Source organism: Syngnathus scovelli, chromosome 6, assembly GCF_024217435.2.
Source record: "Syngnathus scovelli strain Florida chromosome 6, RoL_Ssco_1.2, whole genome shotgun sequence".
Taxonomy (NCBI): Eukaryota; Metazoa; Chordata; class Actinopteri; order Syngnathiformes; family Syngnathidae; genus Syngnathus; species Syngnathus scovelli.
Genome location: NC_090852.1, coordinates 5,701,613 through 5,727,557, shown reverse-complemented (window position 1 = coordinate 5,727,557; position 25,945 = coordinate 5,701,613). Strand labels below are relative to the sequence as shown.

The 25,945-nt window shown below is 42.1% G+C and overlaps 1 protein-coding gene and 2 long non-coding RNA genes across 4 annotated transcripts; 2 read left to right on the top strand and 1 right to left on the bottom strand.

Annotated features, from left to right (window-relative positions):
* Positions 1 to 688: 688 nt before the first annotated feature.
* rgma (repulsive guidance molecule BMP co-receptor a) lies at positions 689 to 24,698 on the bottom strand. The gene is made up of 4 exons (XM_049723238.2): positions 23,913 to 24,698; positions 5,757 to 5,872; positions 4,204 to 4,715; positions 689 to 3,073 (listed from the first exon to the last, which is right to left on the bottom strand). Exons 1-4 carry the CDS (start codon positions 23,924 to 23,926, stop codon positions 2,435 to 2,437), a joined length of 1,281 nt encoding a protein of 426 aa, XP_049579195.1. The 5' UTR covers positions 23,927 to 24,698; the 3' UTR covers positions 689 to 2,434.
* Positions 5,409 to 7,037, top strand: LOC125970706 (uncharacterized). Its single transcript, XR_007482242.2, has 2 exons — positions 5,409 to 5,694; positions 5,763 to 7,037. It is a non-coding gene; the product is annotated as an uncharacterized lncRNA (long non-coding RNA).
* Positions 20,531 to 23,164, top strand: LOC125970699 (uncharacterized). Of its 2 annotated transcripts, none has more exons than XR_011087039.1 (3): positions 20,531 to 20,638; positions 21,251 to 21,559; positions 22,635 to 23,164. It is a non-coding gene; the product is annotated as an uncharacterized lncRNA (long non-coding RNA). The 2 variants fall into 2 exon arrangements; XR_011087038.1 differs by having other exon boundaries at positions 20,537 to 20,661.
* Positions 24,699 to 25,945: the final 1,247 nt, after the last annotated feature.

Here is a 25,945-nt window from a genome sequence, read left to right as displayed (position 1 = left end):
TTGGTTTAACAACCCGGAAACATGCACGCATGCTCGCCGCAACGCCACAGATGAATTTGCACATGTGACAAACGCTGCAGGCTGCCGTCGAATCTAAAGAAATGTTCCAATCATGTTACTGAGGAACTAATTTGAAGTCAACTTTTAAAGTCAACACATGAACCTGCCTCAGCTGCCTATGAGAGGTTTTTCCCAAAGATTCCAAGAGGTGAGTTTACACTTGCATTTTTGTTTTTGTTTTACAGAAGTAATAATTACTTAGAATTTATAGTAATAGTTCAAGTACAGAATGTTTGTACTTTTCCCGTCTCTGGTAGGACAGGAATCCAGACTTGAAATTTTAAAATTTAGTATTGCATATTTTGATGTTGGTTTTGATTGTGCTACCAATAGCAATATATTGAATATGTAAATAAAGGATGAGGATCGTCAACAGGTGCAATTGTTTTTTCTGAAACGTCATAGCTATAAATTACATGATAAATTCAGTATCGGATAAGCTTTTATAGGTCAAACCTAAAAACAACACACACAAAAAAAAACTAAAGTAAAGAAATTTGTTAAATCAGTATCAAAAGTATATTTAAGAAAATGCCTTCAATATAGTGGCAGTTTGGAGAAAAACGTTCTGACATGCACTAGGGGGCAGTAGAAGACTGACATACTCGCAAAGTCATCAAAAAGAGGGTTCACTAACAAGATATTTTCTTTTATTCAATAAATAACTAATATTATAAACAGCTGTGTGTTGCACCACTTTTTTTTTTTAAACATACAGTTTGATCTCTTCGGGCATTTCCCAGCTGTTTTATTATTCTTATAATTAATTCCTTTTGAATTTCAAACGACATCAACAACAACATGAGCTGGATAAAAACATAAAGTGCGTTCATTTGGCAATCATGAGCAGCAAAAAACTCAAAAGTTGACCATTGTGTTGTGTGCTCTTCATGTCTCTGCAAAAAAAAATCTCTTACCATTATATTTCACATTCACAGTAAGTCAAATTAACACAACTTTACACACTATGTACAATCTCACATCAGCTACTATAAAAATCACAATGCAAACCACATCTACAAACACAAGATTCAGATTCCACATTACAATCACTTAAATTGCATCACGTCTGTCATCAAAGCACCCCACAACAAAAAAATCAAAAAAGGCAGCCAGCAGTGACAAATACTTCAGTGTTAAAATCAAACAAAGATGGATAAGAGCACACCCGAGAGCTCACGTTGAAATCAGGACTAACAGCTGCCCGTACAAGTGTCGCTGTCAAAATTCAGTCCTAATGATGTTGGCACAGAGGCTCGTTTCTCTGGCAAAGACTCAAGCCCTCAAATCACTTCCACGGGAATCGTTACCTTTTTTGCCTCAAATCGTGACCCCCGCAAAAAAAAAAAAAAAAAAAAAAGTGTATGTTTGTGTTTCAAATGAAAGGGTGTCAAACTCAAAGCCCTGGGGCACTCCACATCATTTTACGTAGCCCATAAAAGGAAAAAAAGTTCACGGATTTGTTTAATTTTGTATAGAAATTGTCCTCCCCTACCAAATTCTGCGTTAACATTAATTGTTGATTACTTTGCTTCCCATACTTTTCCACAACTTGTGATTTTAAATTCTTAGATGTCTACACACACTGAGTGCTGTCACCACATACGTAATAATTTGATGAACATTTATGCAGTTTTTGGAAGGAAACAAAATGAAGTATGACTCTCCAGTTAATTTGGACTGTTTTTTGCCATTTGTGGGGGTACCCACACGTACTGTGCCCACAAAATGTACCACAGATGCTAAAAAACTGTCCTACGTTCACACAACCAAAAAATAGGACTCATTTATCTCCACAGCAGATGGGAATTTTTTTTTTTTTTGTCAGCGCTGCTTTTCTTAGGTGTCACAAGGCCTGACAAATAATTTAATGTAGCCCAATAAAGTAAATGAGGTGTCTGTCATTGTAATTGCAAAACTAAAATTGTAGATGCTGCATTTTTTTTTTTTTTAACCTAACACTTTTGTAAAATAAATGTAACAATAGTCGAACAAACAATACAGTGACTACTACTTACTATATGTTGTGGATTTTTTTTGTTTTTGTTTTTAGGGCAAATTTGACAGTAAACTTCATAAACGGCTTGAAGCATGCTTGCTTCTGTCTTGAAAATTAGTTTTCAACTGTATCGAGTGTGGTTCCTTGAAAAGAAAGGCGTTTACTGAATGAGGCGACTATACGCTGTGATGCTTTCACATTCATGGCGGCGGAGGGGACACCAAAACGACAAAAAAGAGCTTGACACCGTGAGCGATCAAAAGCCCTCATGTTGTCCTTCTCGGACTTGTCTGGCTTGGGTTGGATGAAGCAACCCCTCAACCGCCCGAGCCAATGAAATCCTAGGCGGACATTCCTAAGGACTCATTGGAGTGGCTAAAGAGCAAACGTGCACCACAAGAGGGCGACGACGTACTGGAGTGAGAAGCGATGCGCTGCGGCGCGGCTAGCGAAGGCGTCCTTGTCAAAGATGTGATAGCGCTTGCTGTTGGAGTGCAGCGTCTTGACATCCTCCAGGGCGTAGTAAGCGGCCATGGTGAAGTTGATGTCCCCGGACGAGAGCAGGTCAAAGACGCACGACTGGAAGTAGACATCCTCCACGGGCAAACGCTCCTTACACTTGGCCCTGGCCGCCTGGTAGCTGAAGCTGCCCGCCTGGTTGCGCAGCTTCCTGAAGTCCATACGCTGGTTGGCGGGGCAGCCGTGCAGACACAGATACAAGTCCTGCTCGCCACCGTCGTCCTCCTCCACCGAGCGCACCACCTCCTCGGGCATGCGCACAGCGAAGGTCAGGTAGCGGCCCACCTGCCGCACCACCAGCGTGGTGCCGATGTAGCGAGCCTGAATCTCCACGTGCTGGCCGGGCACCTTTTCCACCACGCGGAGGGCGTTGGTGCCGTGCCGCTCGCCGCCATTCTTGGAGCCGTCGGCAAAGGCGGCGGGGAGCTCGTCCGTCTCAGCGTGATACGTTTTCTGGTCCACGCACTCCTGGAAGTTCTTGAAGATGATTGTCAGCTGTGGAAGAAACAGTTGAGATTTCAACTTTCAAACGTTTTAAAGCAGCAACAGAAATATCATTATTGTTTATGGGATTTTTTTTTTTTTTAATTCCAAATGCAAATTCAATTTCAACTGTAAATATGAAGGAAAGTACTTCAACGTTTCTATGCCATGTTGTCTCACCAGCTTCAGAGTCACATTTCAGCTAGCTCAACATGAAAAAAACTGAGAAGCCAGCAGTCAAAATCGGGCCTCAGTGTGCAGACACAAAGACGAGCCATTCATAGCGTTGCAAAACCTGCCAGTGAACCCCGCAACTATGCTCTGAGGGGGCGCGAGGCGCTAAGTCGCGTGCAGCTAATGAAGCCAAACTGGTTGGCGTTGTGCACGAAGGACACTGACGATTCATTGTAATTGGCCGTGAGATACTCAAAAATTAAAAAAAGCGGCGAAAGTGAGCGTGATTCCATCGTAGCCTGCCAGCCAGCCTCTTGTTTTGTGCTAATGCTAATCTCTTAGCAGATTGTTTGCACAGGTGCCTTTGGCTCACTGCCCTGTTTTCCTTTTGTCCACACTCAAGTCTCTGCTTTGCTTCCAAGTAGCTCATTGTTTAAAAAAAGGAAAAAAAAAGAAAATGGAATGACTTTAAAAGCAAGAGAGAGAAGCTGATAAATGTAATAGTGTATCATTAAGGAACTTTTGATGAGTGCAAATGATCCCACCGCACATGTGAGTTTGGATAAACTGCAAAGTCAACAAAGCAGGCAACGAGTGCAGTGGAATTCTACTCGGGGACGTTTCTCATGCGGCCATTAAACTCTGCGGAAATGATTAGGAGTGCAAAGATGATTGAGCTTGGCCACCAAATGCCTGCAAACATTGTGTTCACTACGCCAAAGGGGGGGAAAAAAAGCACACAAAGACGGCTAAGAAAGATCCAAGAGGCTTTTTTTGTCAATTTGGAATGATGGTGTTTTTGTGGGAAAGGTTGGAAATTATATACATTTATTTTTTAATCCCATTGATCAGTCAAGATCGTCAAAATAATTGACAACTGGTTCAATTTTGAAATTGATCAGTTCGTAATTGGCGGACCGCAATAGTCCATGAGTGAGGAAATGTGAACGCCATGTGTGCCAGCTCACCTTGCTCGTGGCCGTGGCGGAGGACCCGGGCAACACGGGGGTGTTGGTCACCTGGACCGACAGGTACTTGTTGTGAATGAGCGGCCAGGCGCCCTCCACCTTGCACGTCTGGAAGTCATCTCCAAAGGTTCTCAAGTGGGGGTCCCCGAAGAAGCCGCAGTGCGTGAAATTGGGCCGGGCGGCGTTACGCAGGAAGCTGCGCTCGTAATGGCACACCTCCGGGCCGTCTGAGTGCTCCTGGCTGTCGGGTGGCGATGGCGCGGCCGGGAGCTGGGTGCGGGCACGTGGCTGCGACGTGGGTCCCTCCTTGGAGCAATTGTGCTGGCTCATGAGGTCCTCGATGCCGTGCTGGGCCGAGTGGTATGCCAAGTCACCTCGGCAGGTGCGTGCGGTTTGCCGCACGCAGCTGTTGTACGCGCGTAGCGCCGTGCAGAAGTCCTCCTCCGGCCCCGAGTTGCTCGTGGAGGCCCAAAATTCTGAGTTGCACTTGAGGATCTTGCACTGTAGACTTGCTGTTAGAGGGAGACAACACAATATTCATATAACCTCAAAATATTAATTCAAAGCAGTGTTATGGCACCATTATAAGTGTTTTCGTGGTTTCAGTCGCCAACTTGTATTTCCACTTGACCGTCGCCGCAATCGTAAATGAGATTTTACAGTTGACAATTTTTAAGGCAGTGCTGTGTAAAGCCTTTGCAAACCACTGCACGCAACTCAACTTTAACTCGTGTGGTTTGTCGCCAATTCAGTTAACAGCATCCAGGCAGCCCGTTGCACAAATGTTCTTGGCTTGCGATGCTTTTAAGATGCTTCGGTTGGTGGAGCGTGTAAAAACAACAATAAAGTCCCACAGAAAACACCCTGAAAGACTCATGAGCGTCTCCGAACCTCAGCGGCTGACAATAAGACAATCTCGTAACAATCTCAACTATCAGAACGTTATCACATTGTTGTTGCATGCTGATAAGGGTTTGGCAAACATTCAGAGTTGCATGAAGTTGCTGTCAATGGGTTTATTTGAGTGACAAATGTGCGTTTATTAGCATAGCTTCTGCCACAGCAACGTTAAACCAGTCAGTGCCAATTTTCCCTATTAAGCACGGCCTTAAAAAAAGGCTGCGGCTCTCAAGTATCAAATTGCCCACTCCCTCTCTTACACTCAAACTTGAACAATTTTTAAATTATTTTTAGAGACAGCAATAACAACGGCTCAACACTGAGCCATCCTCTTTGGTATGAGCAGATGTAAGGGGAAAAAGTATTTCCATGAGCTAAGAAATTCACAATTATTTTCAGTGTATACAATATATTGCCCCCGTTTCAATCGATATATTTCCCCCAAGCGCAATTGGTCGTCAATCATCGCCATTTGTAGCTAATTGCGTAAATCGTTAGCATTGAAGACGCTTTTACGACACTTTGGCCGATTTCCAATACTTTTAGCGGCGCCAATGTTACCGGTTCAAACGCAAGGAAAAATGGTGGAACGTAAGTGTTCAATTGTTCTATCATATATAAGATGAAAAAATACTAACAAAGTTGCGTCTTACCTGTAGGGAAGAGTGATAAGAAGAGAGCGAGGACTCTGCACACTTGAAGCGCCGAGGGTCTGCCTCTCTTCCCCATAACCATCCATCCAGCTCGGGGTCGCCCTTCACTCCTCTGCCTGGTTGAGGAGGCGACACGGCGGGGAACAAGTTGACAAAAGTCCGGAAAACGAGTCTCAAGTCGTGCCCGTCCTCTCTCATCACTTCCCTTCGTGACCGGCAAGTGGACCGAACGTGAGCTAGCCAGCCGCGGTTGGAAAGGCAGCGAGCGAGGGGGTCATAATTTCTTTCCTTCGCGAGAGGGAGCGTGCTGGCTGGGGTAGCCGCAGATGTGTGGATGCCAGCCGGGGAGGGAGGGAGAAGGGAGACCCGACTGCGAACCAATCCCCATTCGGGCCCCACTTACGCGCCCCCCCCCCATTCCACACGGTTCGAATTACACTTCAATGCGTAGACATGTTCCACGACTGAAGCGTTCACAAAGCACGATGAATTTAACTCCATCTCCGCGCTCATTTTAAAACTATATTTCAGATGAATACGTCACGACACCAGAGTCAAAAAATCACTCATTAAATCGGAAAGGAAGTCATTCTGTAAACTATTGGAGCTACAACCGGTACAAAGAAGCGCAAAATAATATTTATACGGTTTTTGTGCTTTATCACGCCATGAAGCTTAATTTATTTTAAAAATGAATGAAAAACGTATTTTGGGAAACTCCCCTAAACTCCCCATTGAATATTTTTGGGCTGTTATTTGTCTTAATATATTAATGAAAATGTATCGTACAAATCGGCACAGACAGCTAAAAAGAAAATATTGCTCTGGTTGTAAAACCATGCAAAACCACCAAAACTTGCTTTGTATGACATTTTGCTTCCAGCATAATAAAACTAATAAATTATTCATAGCTAGAGCATAGTAGCACGCAGCTAATATGAAAGTCGTAGCGTTGGGCTCTCACCACAATGGAAGAAATGACAAGGGGGAAAAACGTCACTTACTGTTATTTATTTGTGAGTGTATTTGTCGCAAAGCGAGCCACGAGGCGCATTCCTGCAGTGCAGGAACCCCAAAGCACGACAAACACCAAGCAGGGTCATTTGATGCACACATCAGGTTGTCCCAAATTTAAGGAGGGCACCCAACAGTCAATGTTTTTTGTGAGGTTTATGTACATTACATGTTGATATATTTGATTAAGTTTGTGTTCCAGAAAATAATCTCTTTTTATAAGTATGGGAAACCTTGAATTTAAAAAAATACAATGACAAAGATGAAGATGTCATGTGTGGTTTAAATGTTTGCAACAAGGGTGGTCAGCCCTCCTCTGACACATCTCCAACAATCTACTCCCATTTGATGAATTGTTCGGGCCTTCGGACAAAGATGCATTTTTGCTGACTTTCTCTTAGCGCTTGGATATGAATCATTTTGAGTGACAGTCTCCACACAGCGACCGTTTTGGACAACCTCAAGAGGATAATCTCTAAGGGGTAAATTATGAGGTACAATGTATGTTTACGTTGTTAACTACGCTGTGCAGCAAGCATGTATAGAAAATAACTTAGGCCTTTCTGGCAATCTGCACCAGCCGTCGTCATTGAGCTTTCGTTTTGTATGGCCGGTTGATTGACACAAAGACCTGACCAATCGTCTAGCAAGCTAAATATGGATCTGAAACAAGAGTAGCATGTAGCATGCTTAGTACAGTTCGATTCTGCTTTTATTAGCTAATTGAGAGGGATATTATTTAAATGAAATCCAAATGACACCACAATAGCCATTTTTAATAATTTGTCATTTTTTTATGCGCAACATGGTCGTAGGCTATGTATCGTTAGCTGAAAAGCATAATAGTCACTGAATAAAATTCTTGAATAAAATGAATAACAGAAATTAAAAAAAAAGACTAATGTTGCATATTGTTTTCCTCTTATTTAGATTCTCAGTCATCCAGGTCACGGTGCTCTGCAAAGGTTGAATCGAGGCAACAGGATTCTTGCATTATTTTGTATAACAACTTTGGCAATTATACTCTCAGCCTGATGCTATGTATGTGTGTGTGTGTGCTTGTATATATATATGTATGTATATATATATATATACAAGCACACACACACACACACATACATAGCATCAGGCTGAGGGTTATGTATGTATGTATGTATGTATGTATATATATATATATATATATATATATATATATATATATATATATATATATATATATATATATGAATCTACATTGTGTCGCACCTCTTACAGGCACCGTGCAGCATGAAAACAAAAAAAAAAAGATCCAGCTATCACATCTCAGCCGCTTGCTTTCATGGAGCAAGGTGTTTAAATCTGTGATTCTGCCTGTAAAATCCGGTAAGGCATATATTGACGAGCACTGCAGCTCCAAATGATGTGCATTAACCTGAGCGTGCAGTCAGTGAGACTAATCCGCCTGTTCCAACAGATGGCGCTTGTAAAATAAACTGGACCTCCCGAGACCTTGACACAAACGCACATGGTGTAACGAGGACAGCCCAACCTGTCATTAAACGTCAACCTTATTGGACAGTCTGCTTATTGCTAATTGCAGCTGTCATGCAATTAAGGCATACCAACATGAAAATGTGCAGTAAAGGTGTGTGTGTGTGTGTGTGTGTGTGTGTGTGTGTGTGTGTGTGTGTGTGTGTGTGTGTGTGTGTGTGTGTACTTGTTTTTATTAGTATGGGGGGTCCGAAGACAGGGAGCCCACCAACAAAGTGGGGCCCTGTGTCGTTGTGGGGTCCAAAATCATGGACCCCACTCGGGAAACCACTCTAAAACAGCTTGAAATGCTCTAACAACATGCCTCACGAATTTTTTTCACTTACCCCTCATGGTCGCAATGTTGAGAATTGTGTGTGTGAAGTGTGTGTGCTCAGTAGCGGCCCCCCGACCATGGCAAGTGGTATTGCAAGTATACACACTACCGGAAGTGTGTGTGATTCAACCAATCAGGGCACCTCGTGATCCGAGTGTTGATTAAGAAAATAAAATGCTATTTCCTGTAGATTTAAACCAGGTAATTATTATTTTAGTAACCATAGCAGCTAAAATAATACTGTAAACATAAAATTCCTGCATTACAATTGCAATTTATCTACGTTATTTAATATTCATTACACTTGCTTTATAAAAATACGCTCATTCTATTAGGCTTATTTTAAAAACTGTCTCGTGCATTTTTCATGTTCTAAACATAAAAATAAAGGTATAAATAAATAGTAATTTATTCTTTACCATCAGTTTACATATTAGTTAAATCAGCATCTCGTGCATTTTTCATGTTCTAAACATAAAAATAAAGGTATAAATTAATAGTAATTTATTCTTTACCATCAGTTTACATATTAGTTAAATCAGCAGGTATTGCATGTGTTAGCTTCATGCGGCTAAAACCACCAGCTTAACGTCACTTCGCCACGTGTGACGCCGCCAGACTGAGACTGCTCCGCGACGAAGACACGCTGCTCATAACGAAACACAACATACACGGTGAGTAAATCAACTGCATGTAAATACTAAGTACAAGAAACTGATGTAGAAATGCTTTTTGTCCAGACCCCGAGGGGTTTATATGCAATGATTATGGCTTCGGATTCGGTATATTGTCACTCGGATGGCGTAACGTTTTCCCCTCAGACAGTCCGGCTTTTTAACTTGTTATTCATCTTAGCTTGCAGTGGTTTTAAAAACAATGGTGTAAAAGAGAACGACAGAATGTATAATTGCTCCGTGTTATATTCAGGATGATTTCGATGTGCTAATGTTTCATAATTGCTAAGCCCAGAACCGGACTCTGGCCGTAATTGCCGAAACCACTTCAAAACTCGTCAAACACGTGTGTGCTCAGTGTTATGATATATCTGCATGTCTTCTGTATTTCTCGGTGGTTTTCTATCAGAATGCTTTCTTTAAATAACACAAGCATTCTGACGCAAATAAAACTATCCGGAAACTAGCTTATTGGCTAATTAGCAACCGCTAATCAGGATGCTACGTTCACTTTTCAAACACAAACATAATAAAAACGAGTTGGTAGCTCCTGAAAAGTATAACGAGTTATACTGGTAAAACTATTGAAATAACTTTTCTTTGGATGCAGCACCTGGTTGGAACTGTGACTAGTTAAAAGTAACAAAGCTCAGCTTCAAACCGACAAACATTTTCATTAATATATCAGTATTTTCTGAAAAATATTCTTTCTTTAATCACTCTTGTTCTGTTAGTTCTCAGGCCAGGCTTATTCCTTCAGTCTTTATACAGTGGATGATTACAAATCTTTTAAAATTAATATAGAGTGCTTGTTAAAGTTCTCTCTGCCATGTTTTGAATTATTTTTTAGAGCCAGAAATGTCCAAAAGGAAAGCAAGAAAAAAGCCTGCTGATGAAGCAGCCTTTTACATTTAATCCTCAAAGGACAAACCTGGACTAGTGGAAAGATTTATTGATGATCAAAAAGGTAATAAACTCATTTTTAGACCATTTATCCATTAAGTATATATTTATTTATTTTATAAAACAACACAAAAAACAATCAAATTCAGATTGGTTGTTGTATTTCTGTTTCTAAGCGAGAACTTAGTATTAAAATTGTAAGATAACACCACAATTATTTGGTTAAAGGTGTATCTTAAATAAATATTTTCTCATAACCAATGGTTTTATATAAAATGTCCTTGCAGGAAGAGGCGTGTTTGCTACCCAGCACTTTGAACAAGGAGAGTTCATCTTATAATACAGGGGTCAACTTCTGTCAGCAGAAAAATGCCAAACAAGCAAGTACTCTGAAAAGGAGAGTACATTTCTCTTTTCTTTGAATGGCAGAATCATTACTGGTGGTATGTATATCCAAATATTTTCTATACAATAATTATGAACTCTAGAAAGAGACTGGAATAAAATACCCTAAATTAGTGAGTCACTCAGAAGCAATATTTCAATAACACATCAGGATTGTGGCATTAACAATTTTTTTTATTTAGTGCTATGATGTTCAAAAAGACATTGTTTCCCTCTCAACTTTTCTTTTGAAATGTTGCAAGTTTTTATTTCTGTAAGCCAACTTTTATTTTACTAAAAAACTAGTTATATGATACAAAATGTTTGATTTCTGTTTTTTCTTTCCTAGTATTGATGCATCAACAGAGGATGGCTCTCTTGGAAGATTAGTGAATGACAACCACAAGTCTCCAAACTGCACCATGAAAAAAATAGTAAATGACGAGCCCCATTTGTGCCTTTTTGCCATCAAAAACATAGAAATGGGAACTGAAATCAATTACAACTATGGTGATTCTAAATGGCCATGGCGTGAAAAAGTAAGTCAGTAAGATCAAGTATGCAAGTTGGAATATTAATTTGTTATTAAAAAAAGGAAGATTTTTGTCTCTTTTATTTGAATTACTCTCAGTATGATGTTGGTAAGTTATTTGTGGTTTTGATTCCAGGTGACAGGCTCTCAGGCTCCTGTTGACGGTGCGCTGCCTGAACCAGCCAGAACTTGGCAGGACTCTGGCCCTGATGATAACATCAAACAAGATGCCAGCCAACAGGTAACATTCAGTTAGACTTTGTTGTAAGAAATAAACTTTGTAGACCTTTTCTTGTTCTCTTAGTTTACAGCTTTTAATTGGAAAGCTGTTCTTTAGTCAGAAGGTACCTTAAACAGCATTCAGCCAACCATTGGATCACATGGTTTTAGTGGTTCTCCTCATAGAGCCCAAACGAACCAGTGGCACACACACCTATAGAAGGATTGTTGAAACATGCGCCCATGGGTGTCCAACCAAGCCAATCATTCACACACACATAACAGATTTCTGATGGCTACTTGTGGGGCCCTCCGTATGGATCTAAAGTTGTCTTGGTTATTCCAACCAAGCCAATCATTCACACACACACAATAACAGATTTCTGATGGCTACTTGTGGGGCTCTCCGTATGGATCGAAAGTTGTCTCATGTTTTTAGATCATATTTTGGTTATGGACATTATGGAGGCTGATTATATTACAGCTATAGTTCCACACATCCTCAACAGCAAAACGACTAAAGTGTCATGCTGAAGGATGCTCCACTACATCCATAAAGATGCTGTTATAGGACCTGATTAGACATCAGGTCTGACTGGAACACTTTAGTTAGAAAAGCTTGTTTGGTTTTGGGGACTAACTTCACATGATTTAACTATACAGGTCTTGAGTCTGTCATTTGTGGTGTCTGTATGATGTTGGTAAGTTATTTGTGGTTTTAATTCCAGGTGACAGGCTCTCAGGCTCCTGTTGACGGTGCTCTGCCTGAACCAGCCAGAACTTGGCAGGACTCTGACCCTGATGATAACATCAAACAAGATGCCAGCCAACAGGTAACATTCAGTTAGACTTTGTTGTAAGAAATCAACTTTGTAGACCTTTTCTTGTTCTCTTAGTTTACAGCTTTTAGTTGGAAAGCTGTTCTTTAGTCAGAAGGTACCTTAAACAGCATTCAGCCAACCATTGGATCACACGGTTTTAGTGATTCTCCTCATAGAGCCCAAACGAACCAGTGGCACACACACCTATAGAAGGATTGTTAAAACATGCGCCCATGGGTGTCCAACCAAGCCAATCATTCACACACACAACACATTTCTGATGGCTACTTGTGGGGCCCTCCGTATGGATCTAAAGTTGTCTTGGTTATTCCAACCAAGCCAATCATTCACACACACACAATAACAGATTTCTGATGGCTACTTGTGGGGCCCGCCGTATGGATCGAAAGTTGTCTCATGTTTTTAGATCATATTTTGGTTATGGACATTATGGAGGCTGATTATATTACAGCTATAGTTCCACACGTCCTCAACAGCAAAACGGCTAAAGTGTCATGCTGAAGGATGCTCCACTACATCCATAAAGATGCTGTTATAGGACCTGATTAAACATCAGGTCTGACTGGAACACTTTAGTTAGAAAAGCTTGTTTGGTTTTGGGGACTAACTTCACATGATTTAACTATACAGGTCTTGAGTCTGTCATTTGTGGTGTCTGTATGATGTTGGTAAGTTATTTGTGGTTTTAATTCCAGGTGACAGGCTCTCAGGCTCCTGTTGACGGTGCGCTGCCTGAACCAGCCAGAACTTGGCAGGACTCTGACCCTGATGATAACATCAAACAAGATGCCAGCCAACAGGTAACATTCAGTTAGACTTTGTTGTAAGAAATAAACTTTGTAGACCTTTTCTTGTTCTCTTAGTTTACAGCTTTTAGTTGGAAAGCTGTTCTTTAGTCAGAAGGTACCTTAAACAGCATTCAGCCAACCATTGGATCACACGGTTTTAGTGGTTCTCCTCATAGAGCCCAAACGAACCAGTGGCACACACACCTATAGAAGGATTGTTGAAACATGCGCCCATGGGTGTCCAACCAAGCCAATCATTCACACACACATAACAGATTTCTGATGGCTACTTGTGGGGCCCTCCGTATGGATCTAAAGTTGTCTTGGTTATTCCAACCAAGCCAATCATTCACACACACACAATAACAGATTTCTGATGGCTACTTGTGGGGCCCTCCGTATGGATCAAAGGTTGCCTCATGTTTTTAGATCATATTTTGGTTATGGACATTATGGAGGCTGATTATATTACAGCTATAGTTCCACACATCCTCAACAGCTAAACGGCTAAAGTGTCATGCTGAAGGATGCTCCACTACATCCATAAAGATGCTGTTATAGGACCTGATTAGACATCAGGTCTGACTGGAACACTTTAGTTAGAAAAGCTTGTTTGGTTTTGGGGACTAACTTCACATGATTTAACTATACAGGTCTTGAGTCTGTCATTTGTGGTGTCTGTATGATGTTGGTAAGTTATTTGTGGTTTTAATTCCAGGTGACAGGCTCTCAGGCTCCTGTTGACGGTGCTCTGCCTGAACCAGCCAGAACTTGGCAGGACTCTGACCCTGATGATAACATCAAACAAGATGCCAGCCAACAGGTAACATTCAGTTAGACTTTGTTGTAAGAAATCAACTTTGTAGACCTTTTCTTGTTCTCTTAGTTTACAGCTTTTAGTTGGAAAGCTGTTCTTTAGTCAGAAGGTACCTTAAACAGCATTCAGCCAACCATTGGATCACATGGTTTTAGTGATTCTCCTCATAGAGCCCAAACGAACCAGTGGCACACACACCTATACATGGATATTTGAAACATGCGCCCATGGGTGTCCAACCAAGCCAATCATTCACACACACATAACAGATTTCTGATGGCTACTTGTGGGGCCCTCCGTATGGATCGAAAGTTGTCTTGGTTATTTCAACCAAGCCAATCATTCACACACACATAACAGATTTCTCATGGCTACTTGTGGGGCCCTCCGTATGGATCGAAAGTTGTCTTGGTTATTCCAACCAAGCCAATCATTCACACACACATAATAACAGATTTCTGACGGCTACTTGTGGGGCCCTCCGTATTGACCGAAGGTTGTCTCATGTTTTTAGATCATATTTTGGTTATGGACATTATGGAGGCTGATTATATTACAGCTATAGTTCCACACATCCTCAACAGCAAAACGGCTAAAGTGTCATGCTGAAGGATGCTCCACTACATCCATAAAGATGCTGTTATAGGACCTGATTAGACATCAGGTCTGACTGGAACACTTTAGTTAGAAAAGCTTGTTTGGTTTTGGGGACTAACTTCACATGATTTAACTATACAGGTCTTGAGTCTGTCATTTGTGGTGTCTGTATGATGTTGGTAAGTTATTTGTGGTTTTAATTCCAGGTGACAGGCTCTCAGGCTCCTGTTGACGGTGCTCTGCCTGAACCAGCCAGAACTTGGCAGGACTCTGACCCTGATGATAACATCAAACAAGATGCCAGCCAACAGGTAACATTCAGTTAGACTTTGTTGTAAGAAATCAACTTTGTAGACCTTTTCTTGTTCTCTTAGTTTACAGCTTTTAGTTGGAAAGCTGTTCTTTAGTCAGAAGGTACCTTAAACAGCATTCAGCCAACCATTGGATCACACGGTTTTAGTGATTCTCCTCATAGAGCCCAAACGAACCAGTGGCACACACACCTATAGAAGGATTGTTAAAACATGCGCCCATGGGTGTCCAACCAAGCCAATCATTCACACACACAACACATTTCTGATGGCTACTTGTGGGGCCCTCCGTATGGATCTAAAGTTGTCTTGGTTATTCCAACCAAGCCAATCATTCACACACACACAATAACAGATTTCTGATGGCTACTTGTGGGGCCCGCCGTATGGATCGAAAGTTGTCTCATGTTTTTAGATCATATTTTGGTTATGGACATTATGGAGGCTGATTATATTACAGCTATAGTTCCACACGTCCTCAACAGCAAAACGGCTAAAGTGTCATGCTGAAGGATGCTCCACTACATCCATAAAGATGCTGTTATAGGACCTGATTAAACATCAGGTCTGACTGGAACACTTTAGTTAGAAAAGCTTGTTTGGTTTTGGGGACTAACTTCACATGATTTAACTATACAGGTCTTGAGTCTGTCATTTGTGGTGTCTGTATGATGTTGGTAAGTTATTTGTGGTTTTAATTCCAGGTGACAGGCTCTCAGGCTCCTGTTGACGGTGCGCTGCCTGAACCAGCCAGAACTTGGCAGGACTCTGACCCTGATGATAACATCAAACAAGATGCCAGCCAACAGGTAACATTCAGTTAGACTTTGTTGTAAGAAATAAACTTTGTAGACCTTTTCTTGTTCTCTTAGTTTACAGCTTTTAGTTGGAAAGCTGTTCTTTAGTCAGAAGGTACCTTAAACAGCATTCAGCCAACCATTGGATCACACGGTTTTAGTGGTTCTCCTCATAGAGCCCAAACGAACCAGTGGCACACACACCTATAGAAGGATTGTTGAAACATGCGCCCATGGGTGTCCAACCAAGCCAATCATTCACACACACATAACAGATTTCTGATGGCTACTTGTGGGGCCCTCCGTATGGATCTAAAGTTGTCTTGGTTATTCCAACCAAGCCAATCATTCACACACACACAATAACAGATTTCTGATGGCTACTTGTGGGGCCCTCCGTATGGATCAAAGGTTGCCTCATGTTTTTAGATCATATTTTGGTTATGGACATTATGGAGGCTGATTATATTACAGCTATAGTTCCACACATCCTCAACAGCTAAACGGCTAAAGTGTCATGCTGAAGGATGCTCCACTACATCCATAAAGATGCTGTTATAGGACCTGATTAGACATCAGGTCTGACTGGAACACTTTAGTTAGAAAAGCTTGTTTGGTTTTGGGGACTAACTTCACATGATTTAACTATACAGGTCTTGAGTCTGTCATTTGTGGTGTCTGTATGATGTTGGTAAGTTATTTGTGGTTTTAATTCCAGGTGACAGGCTCTCAGGCTCCTGTTGACGGTGCTCTGCCTGAACCAGCCAGAACTTGGCAGGACTCTGACCCTGATGATAACATCAAACAAGATGCCAGCCAACAGGTAACATTCAGTTAGACTTTGTTGTAAGAAATCAACTTTGTAGACCTTTTCTTGTTCTCTTAGTTTACAGCTTTTAGTTGGAAAGCTGTTCTTTAGTCAGAAGGTACCTTAAACAGCATTCAGCCAACCATTGGATCACATGGTTTTAGTGATTCTCCTCATAGAGCCCAAACGAACCAGTGGCACACACACCTATACATGGATATTTGAAACATGCGCCCATGGGTGTCCAACCAAGCCAATCATTCACACACACATAACAGATTTCTGATGGCTACTTGTGGGGCCCTCCGTATGGATCGAAAGTTGTCTTGGTTATTTCAACCAAGCCAATCATTCACACACACATAACAGATTTCTCATGGCTACTTGTGGGGCCCTCCGTATGGATCGAAAGTTGTCTTGGTTATTCCAACCAAGCCAATCATTCACACACACATAATAACAGATTTCTGACGGCTACTTGTGGGGCCCTCCGTATTGACCGAAGGTTGTCTCATGTTTTTAGATCATATTTTGGTTATGGACATTATGGAGGCTGATTATATTACAGCTATAGTTCCACACATCCTCAACAGCAAAACGGCTAAAGTGTCATGCTGAAGGATGCTCCACTACATCCATAAAGATGCTGTTATAGGACCTGATTAGACATCAGGGCTGACTGGAACACTTTAGTTAGAAAAGCTTGTTTGGTTTTGGGGACTAACTTCACATGATTTAACTATACAGGTCTTGAGTCTGTCATTTGTGGTGTCTGTATGATGTTGGTAAGTTATTTGTGGTTTTAATTCCAGGTGACAGGCTCTCAGGCTCCTGTTGACGGTGCGCTGCCTGAACCAGCCAGAACTTGGCAGGACTCTGACCCTGATGATAACATCAAACAAGATGCCAGCCAACAGGTAACATTCAGTTAGACTTTGTTGTAAGAAATCAACTTTGTAGACCTTTTCTTGTTCTCTTAGTTTACAGCTTTTAGTTGGAAAGCTGTTCTTTAGTCAGAAGGTACCTTAAACAGCATTCAGCCAACCATTGGATCACACGGTTTTAGTGGTTCTCCTCATAGAGCCCAAACGAACCAGTGGCACACACACCTATAGAAGGATTGTTAAAACATGCGCCCATGGGTGTCCAACCAAGCCAATCATTCACACACACAACAGATTTCTGATGGCTACTTGTGGGGCCCTCCGTATGGATCTAAAGTTGTCTTGGTTATTCCAACCAAGCCAATCATTCACACACACACAATAACAGATTTCTGATGGCTACTTGTGGGGCCCTCCGTATGGATCGAAAGTTGTCTCATGTTTTTAGATCATATTTTGGTTATGGACATTATGGGGGCTGATTATATTACAGCTATAGTTCCACACATCCTCAACAGCTAAACGGCTAAAGTGTCATGCTGAAGGATGCTCCACTACATCCATAAAGATGCTGTTATAGGACCTGATTAGACATCAGGTCTGACTGGAACACTTTAGTTAGAAAAGCTTGTTTGGTTTTGGGGACTAACTTCACATGATTTAACTATACAGGTCTTGAGTCTGTCATTTGTGGTGTCTGTATGATGTTGGTAAGTTATTTGTGGTTTTAATTCCAGGTGACAGGCTCTCAGGCTCCTGTTGACGGTGCTCTGCCTGAACCAGCCAGAACTTGGCAGGACTCTGACCCTGATGATAACATCAAACAAGATGCCAGCCAACAGGTAACATTCAGTTAGACTTTGTTGTAAGAAATAAACTTTGTAGACCTTTTCTTGTTCTCTTAGTTTACAGCTTTTAGTTGGAAAGCTGTTCTTTAGTCAGAAGGTACCTTAAACAGCATTCAGCCAACCATTGGATCACACGGTTTTAGTGGTTCTCCTCATAGAGCCCAAACGAACCAGTGGCACACACACCTATACATGGATATTTGAAACATGCGCCCATGGGTGTCCAACCAAGCCAATCATTCACACACACATAACAGATTTCTGATGGCTACTTGTGGGGCCCTCCGTATGGATCGAAAGTTGTCTTGGTTATTCCAACCAAGCCAATCATTCACACACACATAATAACAGATTTCTCATGGCTACTTGTGGGGCCCTCCGTATGGATCGAAAGTTGTCTTGGTTATTCCAACCAAGCCAATCATTCACACACACATAATAACAGATTTCTGAAAGCTACTTGTGGGGCCCTCCGTATTGATCGAAGGTTGTCTCATGTTTTTAGATCATATTTTGGTTATGGACATTATGGAGGCTGATTATATTACAGCTATAGTTCCACACATCCTCAACAGTTAAACGGCTAAAGTGTCATGCTCAAGGATGCTCCACTACATCCATAAAGATGCTGTTATAGGACCTGATTAGACATCCAGAACTGACTGTAACACTTTAGTTAGAAAAGCTTGTTTGGTTTCGGGGACTAACTTCACATGATTTAACTATACAGGTCTTGAGTCTGTCATTTGTGGTGTCTGTATGATGTTGGTAAGTTATTTGTGGTTTTAATTCCAGGTGACAGGCTCTCAGGCTCCCGTTGATGGTGCGCTGCCTGAACCAGCCAGAACTTGGCAGGACTCTGACCCTGATAATAACATCAAACAAGATGCCAGCCAACAGGTAACATTCAGTTAGACTTTGTTGTAAGAAATAAACTTTGTAGACCTTTTCTTGTTCTCTTAGTTTACAGCTTTTAGTTGGAAAGCTGTTCTTTAGTCAGAAGGTACCTTAAACAGCATTCAGCCAACCATTGGATCACACGGTTTTAGTGGTTCTCCTCATAGAGCCCAAACGAACCAGTGGCACACACACCTATAGATGGATATTTGAAACATGCGCCCATGGGTGTCCAACCAAGCCAATCATTCACACACACATAAAAGATTTCTGATGGCTACTTGTGGGGCCCTCCGCATGGATCGAAAGTTGTCTTGGTTATTCCAACCAAGCCAATCATTCACACACACATAATAACAGATTTCTGATGGCTACTTGTGGGGCCCTCCGTATGGATCTAAAGTTGTCTTGGTTATTCCAACCAAGCCAATCATTCACACACACATAATAACAGATTTCTGATAGCTACTTGTGGGGCCCTCCGTATGGATCGAAGGTTGTCTCATGTTTTTAGATCATATTTTGGTTATGGACATTATGGAGGCTGATTATATTACAGCTATAGTTCCACACATCCTCAACAGTTAAACGGCTAAAGTGTCATGCTCAAGGATGCTCCACTACATCCATAAAGATGCTGTTATAGGACCTGATTAGACATCCAGAACTGACTGGAACACTTTAGTTAGAAAAGCTTGTTTGGTTTTGGGGACTAACTTCACATGATTTAACTATACAGGTCTTGAGTCTGTCATTTGTGGTGTCTGTATGATGTTGGTAAGTTATTTGTGGTTTTAATTCCAGGTGACAGGCTCTCAGGCTCCTGTTGATGGTGCGCTGCCTGAATCAGCCAGAACTTGGCAGGACTCTGACCCTGATGATAACATCAAACAAGATGCCAGCCAACAGGTAACATTCAGTTAGACTTTGTTGTAAGAAATAAACTTTGTAGACCTTTTCTTGTTCTCTTAGTTTACAGCTTTTAGTTGGAAAGCTGTTCTTTAGTCAGAAGGTACCTTAAACAGCATTCAGCCAACCATTGGATCACACGGTTTTAGTGGTTCTCCTCATAGAGCCCAAACGAACCAGTGGCACACACACCTATAGATGGATTGTTGAAACATGCGCCCATGGGTGTCCAACCAAGCCAATCATTCACACACACATAACAGATTTGTGATGGCTACTTGTGGGGCCCTCCGTATGGATCTAAAGTTGTCTTGGTTATTCCAACCAAGCCAATCATTCACACTCACATAATAACAGATTTCTGATGGCTACTTGTGGGGCCCTCCGTATGGATCGAAGGTTGTCTCATGTTTTTAGATCATATTTTGGTTATGGACATTATGGAGGCTGATTATATTACAGCTATAGTTCCACACATCCTCAACAGCTAAACGGCTAAAGTGTCATGCTGAAGGATGCTCCACTACATCCATAAAGATGCTGTTATAGGACCTGATTAGACATCCAGAACTGACTGGAACACTTTAGTTAGAAAAGCTTGTTTGGTTTCGGGGACTAACTTCACATGATTTAACTATACAGGTCTTGAGTCTGTCATTTGTGGTGTCTGTATGATGTTGGTAAGTTATTTGTGGTTTTAATTCCAGGTGACAGGCTCTCAGGCTCCTGTTGATGGTGCGCTGCCTGAACCAGCCAGAACTTGGCAGGACTCTGACCCTGATGATAACATCAAACAAGATGCCAGCCAACGGGTAACATTCAGTGCGACTTTGTTGTAAGAAATAAACTTTGTAGACCTTTTCTTGTTCTCTTAGTTTACAGCTTTTAGTTGGAAAGCTGTTCTTTAGTCAGAAGGTACCTTAAACAGCATTCAGCCAACCATTGGATCACACGGTTTTAGTGGTTCTCCTCATAGAGCCCAAACGAACCAGTGGCACACACACCTATAGATGGATTGTTGAAACATGCGCCCATGGGTGTCCAACCAAGCCAATCATTCACACACACATAACAGATTTCTGATGGCTACTTGTGGGGCCCTCCGTATGGATCTAAGGTTGTCATGGTTATTCCAACCAAGCCAATCATTCACACACACATAACAGATTTCTGAAATATGGTTTCTTGTGGCTTCTTTGTTGTAAATTTTGGAGCCTTTTCCATGTTTTATATGTAAAATTTCCTGTGATATAAGGTTTTGGCATATTTCAGAGGATGTGTACAGCACCGGTCGTCTACCAGTTAAGATATTGGACAGAAATTTTAATTATTTTGAGCAAAGAAATTCTAGTCTTTATATTAATACAGCATATAAGAGTAGCTTGCAGAAACTAACAACACATTTCTTTTAATTCCCTCCGTAGAGCTATCAATTATCAAAGGAGTTTCTCAAAGTGGACTACTCAGACAGTGATGATACTGACAATGATTCCCAAAAGGACTGCTCTGTACCTCTGCAAATCAATCTGCTCAAAACAAGAGTATATTAAATTTGACCAAGCATTCTTATACAGGTGCAGTTAATTTTTGTTTTAGAATATTGCTATACTGTGTTTTTTTTCTGTACTTAAAAATCATCATTTCAGATGGGCTGATCCCAGAAGTGATAGAAGTGACCTCTTGTACCTCCGCATCTCGTGGCCCAAGTAATGAAAAGTCTGCCAAAAAGGGAGGTGAGTTTAGAGTAATCCTTTTCAATATATAACTTTATCACAGTTGCTTTTAAATTGCCCAATTGTTACTACTGTATCAGTATCTAATTATCCTCACATATGCTGCTTACTAAGATTTAGATGACCCAAGCAAGATATATTAAACACCACTTGACTTTTTTTCTTAGACATGTAAGGTCTAAACTTTTGAATTTTGTCATAAAATGAAAATTGACCCATCCTTTCTCATGTGAGTTACAGGTCATTGCTAACCTTGATTATATGTGAGATGTTTGTTTACATCTATTTTTAAATAGAGGTAATGTATACATGACACATTTACCTCAAAAGAGAGAAAGAAAAATTGCTCTAGATTAACCTATTAGTGAATATGCAAATTCACACATTGTCACACCAAGGCAGATACCATTCTTATACAGCTTGCATTTAATTTTTTACACATTATATATTTCCAAATTTACTTTTATCATCTTTGTTTGTCCATGTGTAGCACGTTATCAAAGCAAATTCCCCATACATGTAAAACACTGTCTGAAAAAAGTTTTTCTCTGATTTTTATTTTTTATTTTCCCTGATTTTGCAACAACTTGTATCTGTTCTTAATGGTTTTGTCAGAGAAATGGTGCATCCCAATGTGCTGCCATGGTGGAGTTTGACTGCCTGTGCAACCTCTGTAGGGTCCAGGAATTGCTTCATCTACCAGCAGTGACATTCTGGTCAAATGCAAAACTGCTTAAAAGTAATCAAGAAAATGAGAGACCTCTTTCCCCCACCACCAAAACTGGGGGCATTCTAATGTTACCCTTTTGTGCATCTATTTTTAATTTTGTTAATATCAAAACAGCTGACACTGAAGACCACCTAGCAACTTAAATGACCGGATTAATATCTCAGATATTAACTGATTTACTTATGTCTATTGTAGGCTCATCACTGTTGACAAAGATAGTTGACGTTATAAAATATCTCATTTGAATTATATTGTCGGATAATTGTACATAAAGTGAATGTATTCTTTATGCAATTTTGTTCTAATTAAGTTGTAAACTAAAAAGTGCTCTTCCTATGCCCTTAGGTAACGGAAAAGTTGTGAAAAGAAGCTGGACCCCAGAGGAATGTGCTGCAGTAAATAAACATTCAAGGAAGTATATATTGACAAATCAGGTTCCTGGTAAGCTTGACTGCGAGAGATGCATTGCTGCAGAACCACAAGCACCGCGCTGTTAAGTACTTTGTCAAAAAGAGAATAACCACCATGAGGAGAAAATGAGTGAAACAGCTTCCCTTAACAGAGATAGAAACACATGGCTGGTCCTGTTTCACCATTTGTTCACTATTTGTTTGTGATTTTTTTTATGCTCCACTTCTCCTGTTCGTAAATGTTAGATTAAATAAGTTCCTTTATTCATTGGCTACATTTGTAATGTGTCCATTTAAAATTTTGACTCGACAATTATTACTTGTAAATCCTGTGTACTTTATAGTTAGCTAAAATGCAGAATTTAAATATTTTAAAATGTACCAATATGACTGAACAAATTGAAGAATATTAAGACTGTGACCAAGGAAAATGGACCAGAATCTGAATAAAGACTTCAGAATGTATTTTAGAATGCACATTTCAATGTATATCTAGTATATTTAGCCAGATGAAAGTATTAATAACACTAACAAAATTTTTAGGTTTTCTCAAATGATTAAGTCCACACAAATGCATGTTTGGGTTAGATTAGGGTTGGGGTTGAACTTGATAGATCCTCTTTATAAAGGCAGACCTAACAAGTCTTAAATCTTAACAGCAAGCTCCATAACTGGCTAAAAAAATAATGTGTGTATAGGTAGACCTCTTAAGGTTGAAATATTAAAAGCGATCCCCATAACTGACTAAAAATCTCATGTGTGTAAAGGTGGACCCCGCAAAGCCGGAATGTTAGAAACAGGCCCCAGATATGACTGAAAAACTGACATGAAAAAAAAAGTTTCAAATTGTGTTTATTGAAAGTGATTTTTAGTAACAAGATTTTTTTTGGGAGTTGCCTGATTTTTTTCATAGTTCTTGGACCACTAGAAAGGGTGGACCCCAGAACTCGGTAAATTAAGTTGGGTCCTGCAGAGGGAGGTTAACAAGGATGCGTGTGTGTGCGTGTGTGTGGAGGGGGGAGGGGTCGTCATGGGTGATTTCACTGCTCCCACCGATTGGCCTTAAATGTGATGAATGGTCGAGAAATGAAACGCTGGTCCACAGGTTTGCATTCACTTTTTCTGCCAGCAGCATTTGAAATATTTCCCAGCATTTTGCAAATGCGCGTATATTTATTTTTAAGATCATTTAATAAGGGAAAATCGAACCAACCTTTGCGACTGCATGGAGTTCTCCGGGAACCCAGAGGACGGTGGACCAGACGCCCACGCCACGCTGCCTGAGAAAGCCCCTCTTTTTCTAAGCAAATAAACGCTTCCAGTGTCAGTGTAATCCGCAATCGCCCTCACTCGGCGACTCTCTGCGCGACAAATCCGCCAACGTGCACATGACGTCCAGCGCGGAGACAAAAAGTGCCTGGAGCTTCATTCGGAGCGAAGCCAATCACTTGTGCTGTTTGCAAACAAGCACCAGTCGATCGGTAAACACACATAATGTGACACCAAGTCCCACAAGTGGCCACATCTGCGCGTTTAATCCAAACACTTGCAAAGAAGAAGGAAGCTGCGCGGCGCTGCTCTGCTCCGCGGCGAGCTCCGTCCGCTGTGTGGATATTGAGAAATGGCTCGTTAGAAAGTGTGAGGGAGACAATGATCGGCACTGCGTGACGCCGAGCCACATCTGCGAAACCCTCCTCGTTGCTCCCAGGGAGGCTCGCTAAAGCATGCGGCGTTCAAGTCCGCACACATTCGAATGATTGCAATAATAAATTGGCTGGGATTCATATTGTTTTAAAGCCTTTTGCTTTGTCTGACATTCTAAAAGTAGTTTTGGCCATGAACAGATTCAATTTACAGTGTAGTGGTGCTTTGAGATGCACTGTGACCTACAGCGACAACCGCATAGTGAAGTTTGCTGACGACACGACTCTGGTGGGTCTCATCACGAAGGGCGACGAGACTCGGTACAGGTCGGAAGTTGACCTTCTGACCACGTGGTGCAGGGACAACAACCTCCTGCTGAACGTCGACAAGACCAAGGAAATCGTTGTTGACTTCCGGAAGGATCACACAAAACACCTGCCGCTGATCATCGACGGTGCTGTGGTGGAGAGGGTGAGCTGCACCAAGTTCCTGGGGGTGCATGTCAGGAATGAGTTGAGCCAGGGCGACCAAATGCAGCTTGAACCAGGATTTATTGCAGGGAAAAGGAGTTGGAAGGGAGGCAGGTGGGGAACGAACGACACAGACGGGAGGAAGACTCACGGCCAGCAAAACAGACAGACTGACCGACATGAAGTCCCCTTGGACAAGATTAAAATTCCGACCGTGAGCCTTCAGACAGACCCAGGGAAAACCAGATGACACGAACAGGAACACTGGGCACGAACAGGAATGGACACAACAGTAGACACCGACAGGGAGAAACACACGGGCAGGGCTTAAATACACAGGGTAACAAGAGGAAGCAGGTGACAGACATTACGGTAACGAAAGGGGTGTGGCTGAGCGAAGTGGCACGGGCGTGACAGTACCCCTCCCACAAGGGACGGCTCCCGACGTCCCAAAAAAGAAAAAAAAATCCAAGACTGTCCAACATGGGCCGGGAGGAAATGGGGAGGTGGCCGCACGTCACACACCGCCGAAGGCCGACTGGGTGACGGCCGCTGGATCCACGCCGCCGGAACTGGTGGCGGCCGCAGCATCCGCGCCGTCGGGACTGGATCGGCGGCCGCGTGTCATGCGCCGTTGAAGCCGACTGGGTGACGGCCGCTGGATCTGCGCCGCCGGAACTGGTGGCGGCCGCAGCATCCGCGCCGTCGGGACTGGGTCGGGGGGCGGCCGTGCGTCATGCACCGTTAAAGGCCGACGGTGACAGCCGCTGGATCCGCGCCGCCGGAACAAGTGGCGGCCGCAACATCCGCGCCGTCGGATCTGTTTTGGGGGGGGGGGCAACCGTGCATCTTGCGTCGCTTGAACTCATCTCCTTGGCGACCATGCAACAGTTGCGGGAGCCGGCAAAGGGTTGGTCCAAGCGCTGGTCGCTGTGATGGTCGGGGGGGGGGGGGGGAGGCTGCACCTGTGTTTGGGCTGCAAGCAGGCAAATACCAGCACAAGCCTCCCTCCCCCCCTCTGCCTGAACTCCTGCCCACACGGGCTGCTCTCCCAGCTCTGGTTTCTCCTCCTCTGATCAGAAAAATTCATTACGCCAGAGTGTGTTGAGATTTCCCACCCAGGTCTCCACCA

Coding starts and splice junctions, on each gene's coding strand:
- rgma (XM_049723238.2), bottom strand. Junction 4,716..5,756: donor CTTATCACTCTTCCCTACAG/GTAAGACGCAAC, acceptor TCCCTCTAACAG/CAAGTCTACAGTGCAAGATC. Junction 3,074..4,203: donor CCGCCACGGCCACGAGCAAG/GTGAGCTGGCAC, acceptor TTTCTTCCACAG/CTGACAATCATCTTCAAGAA.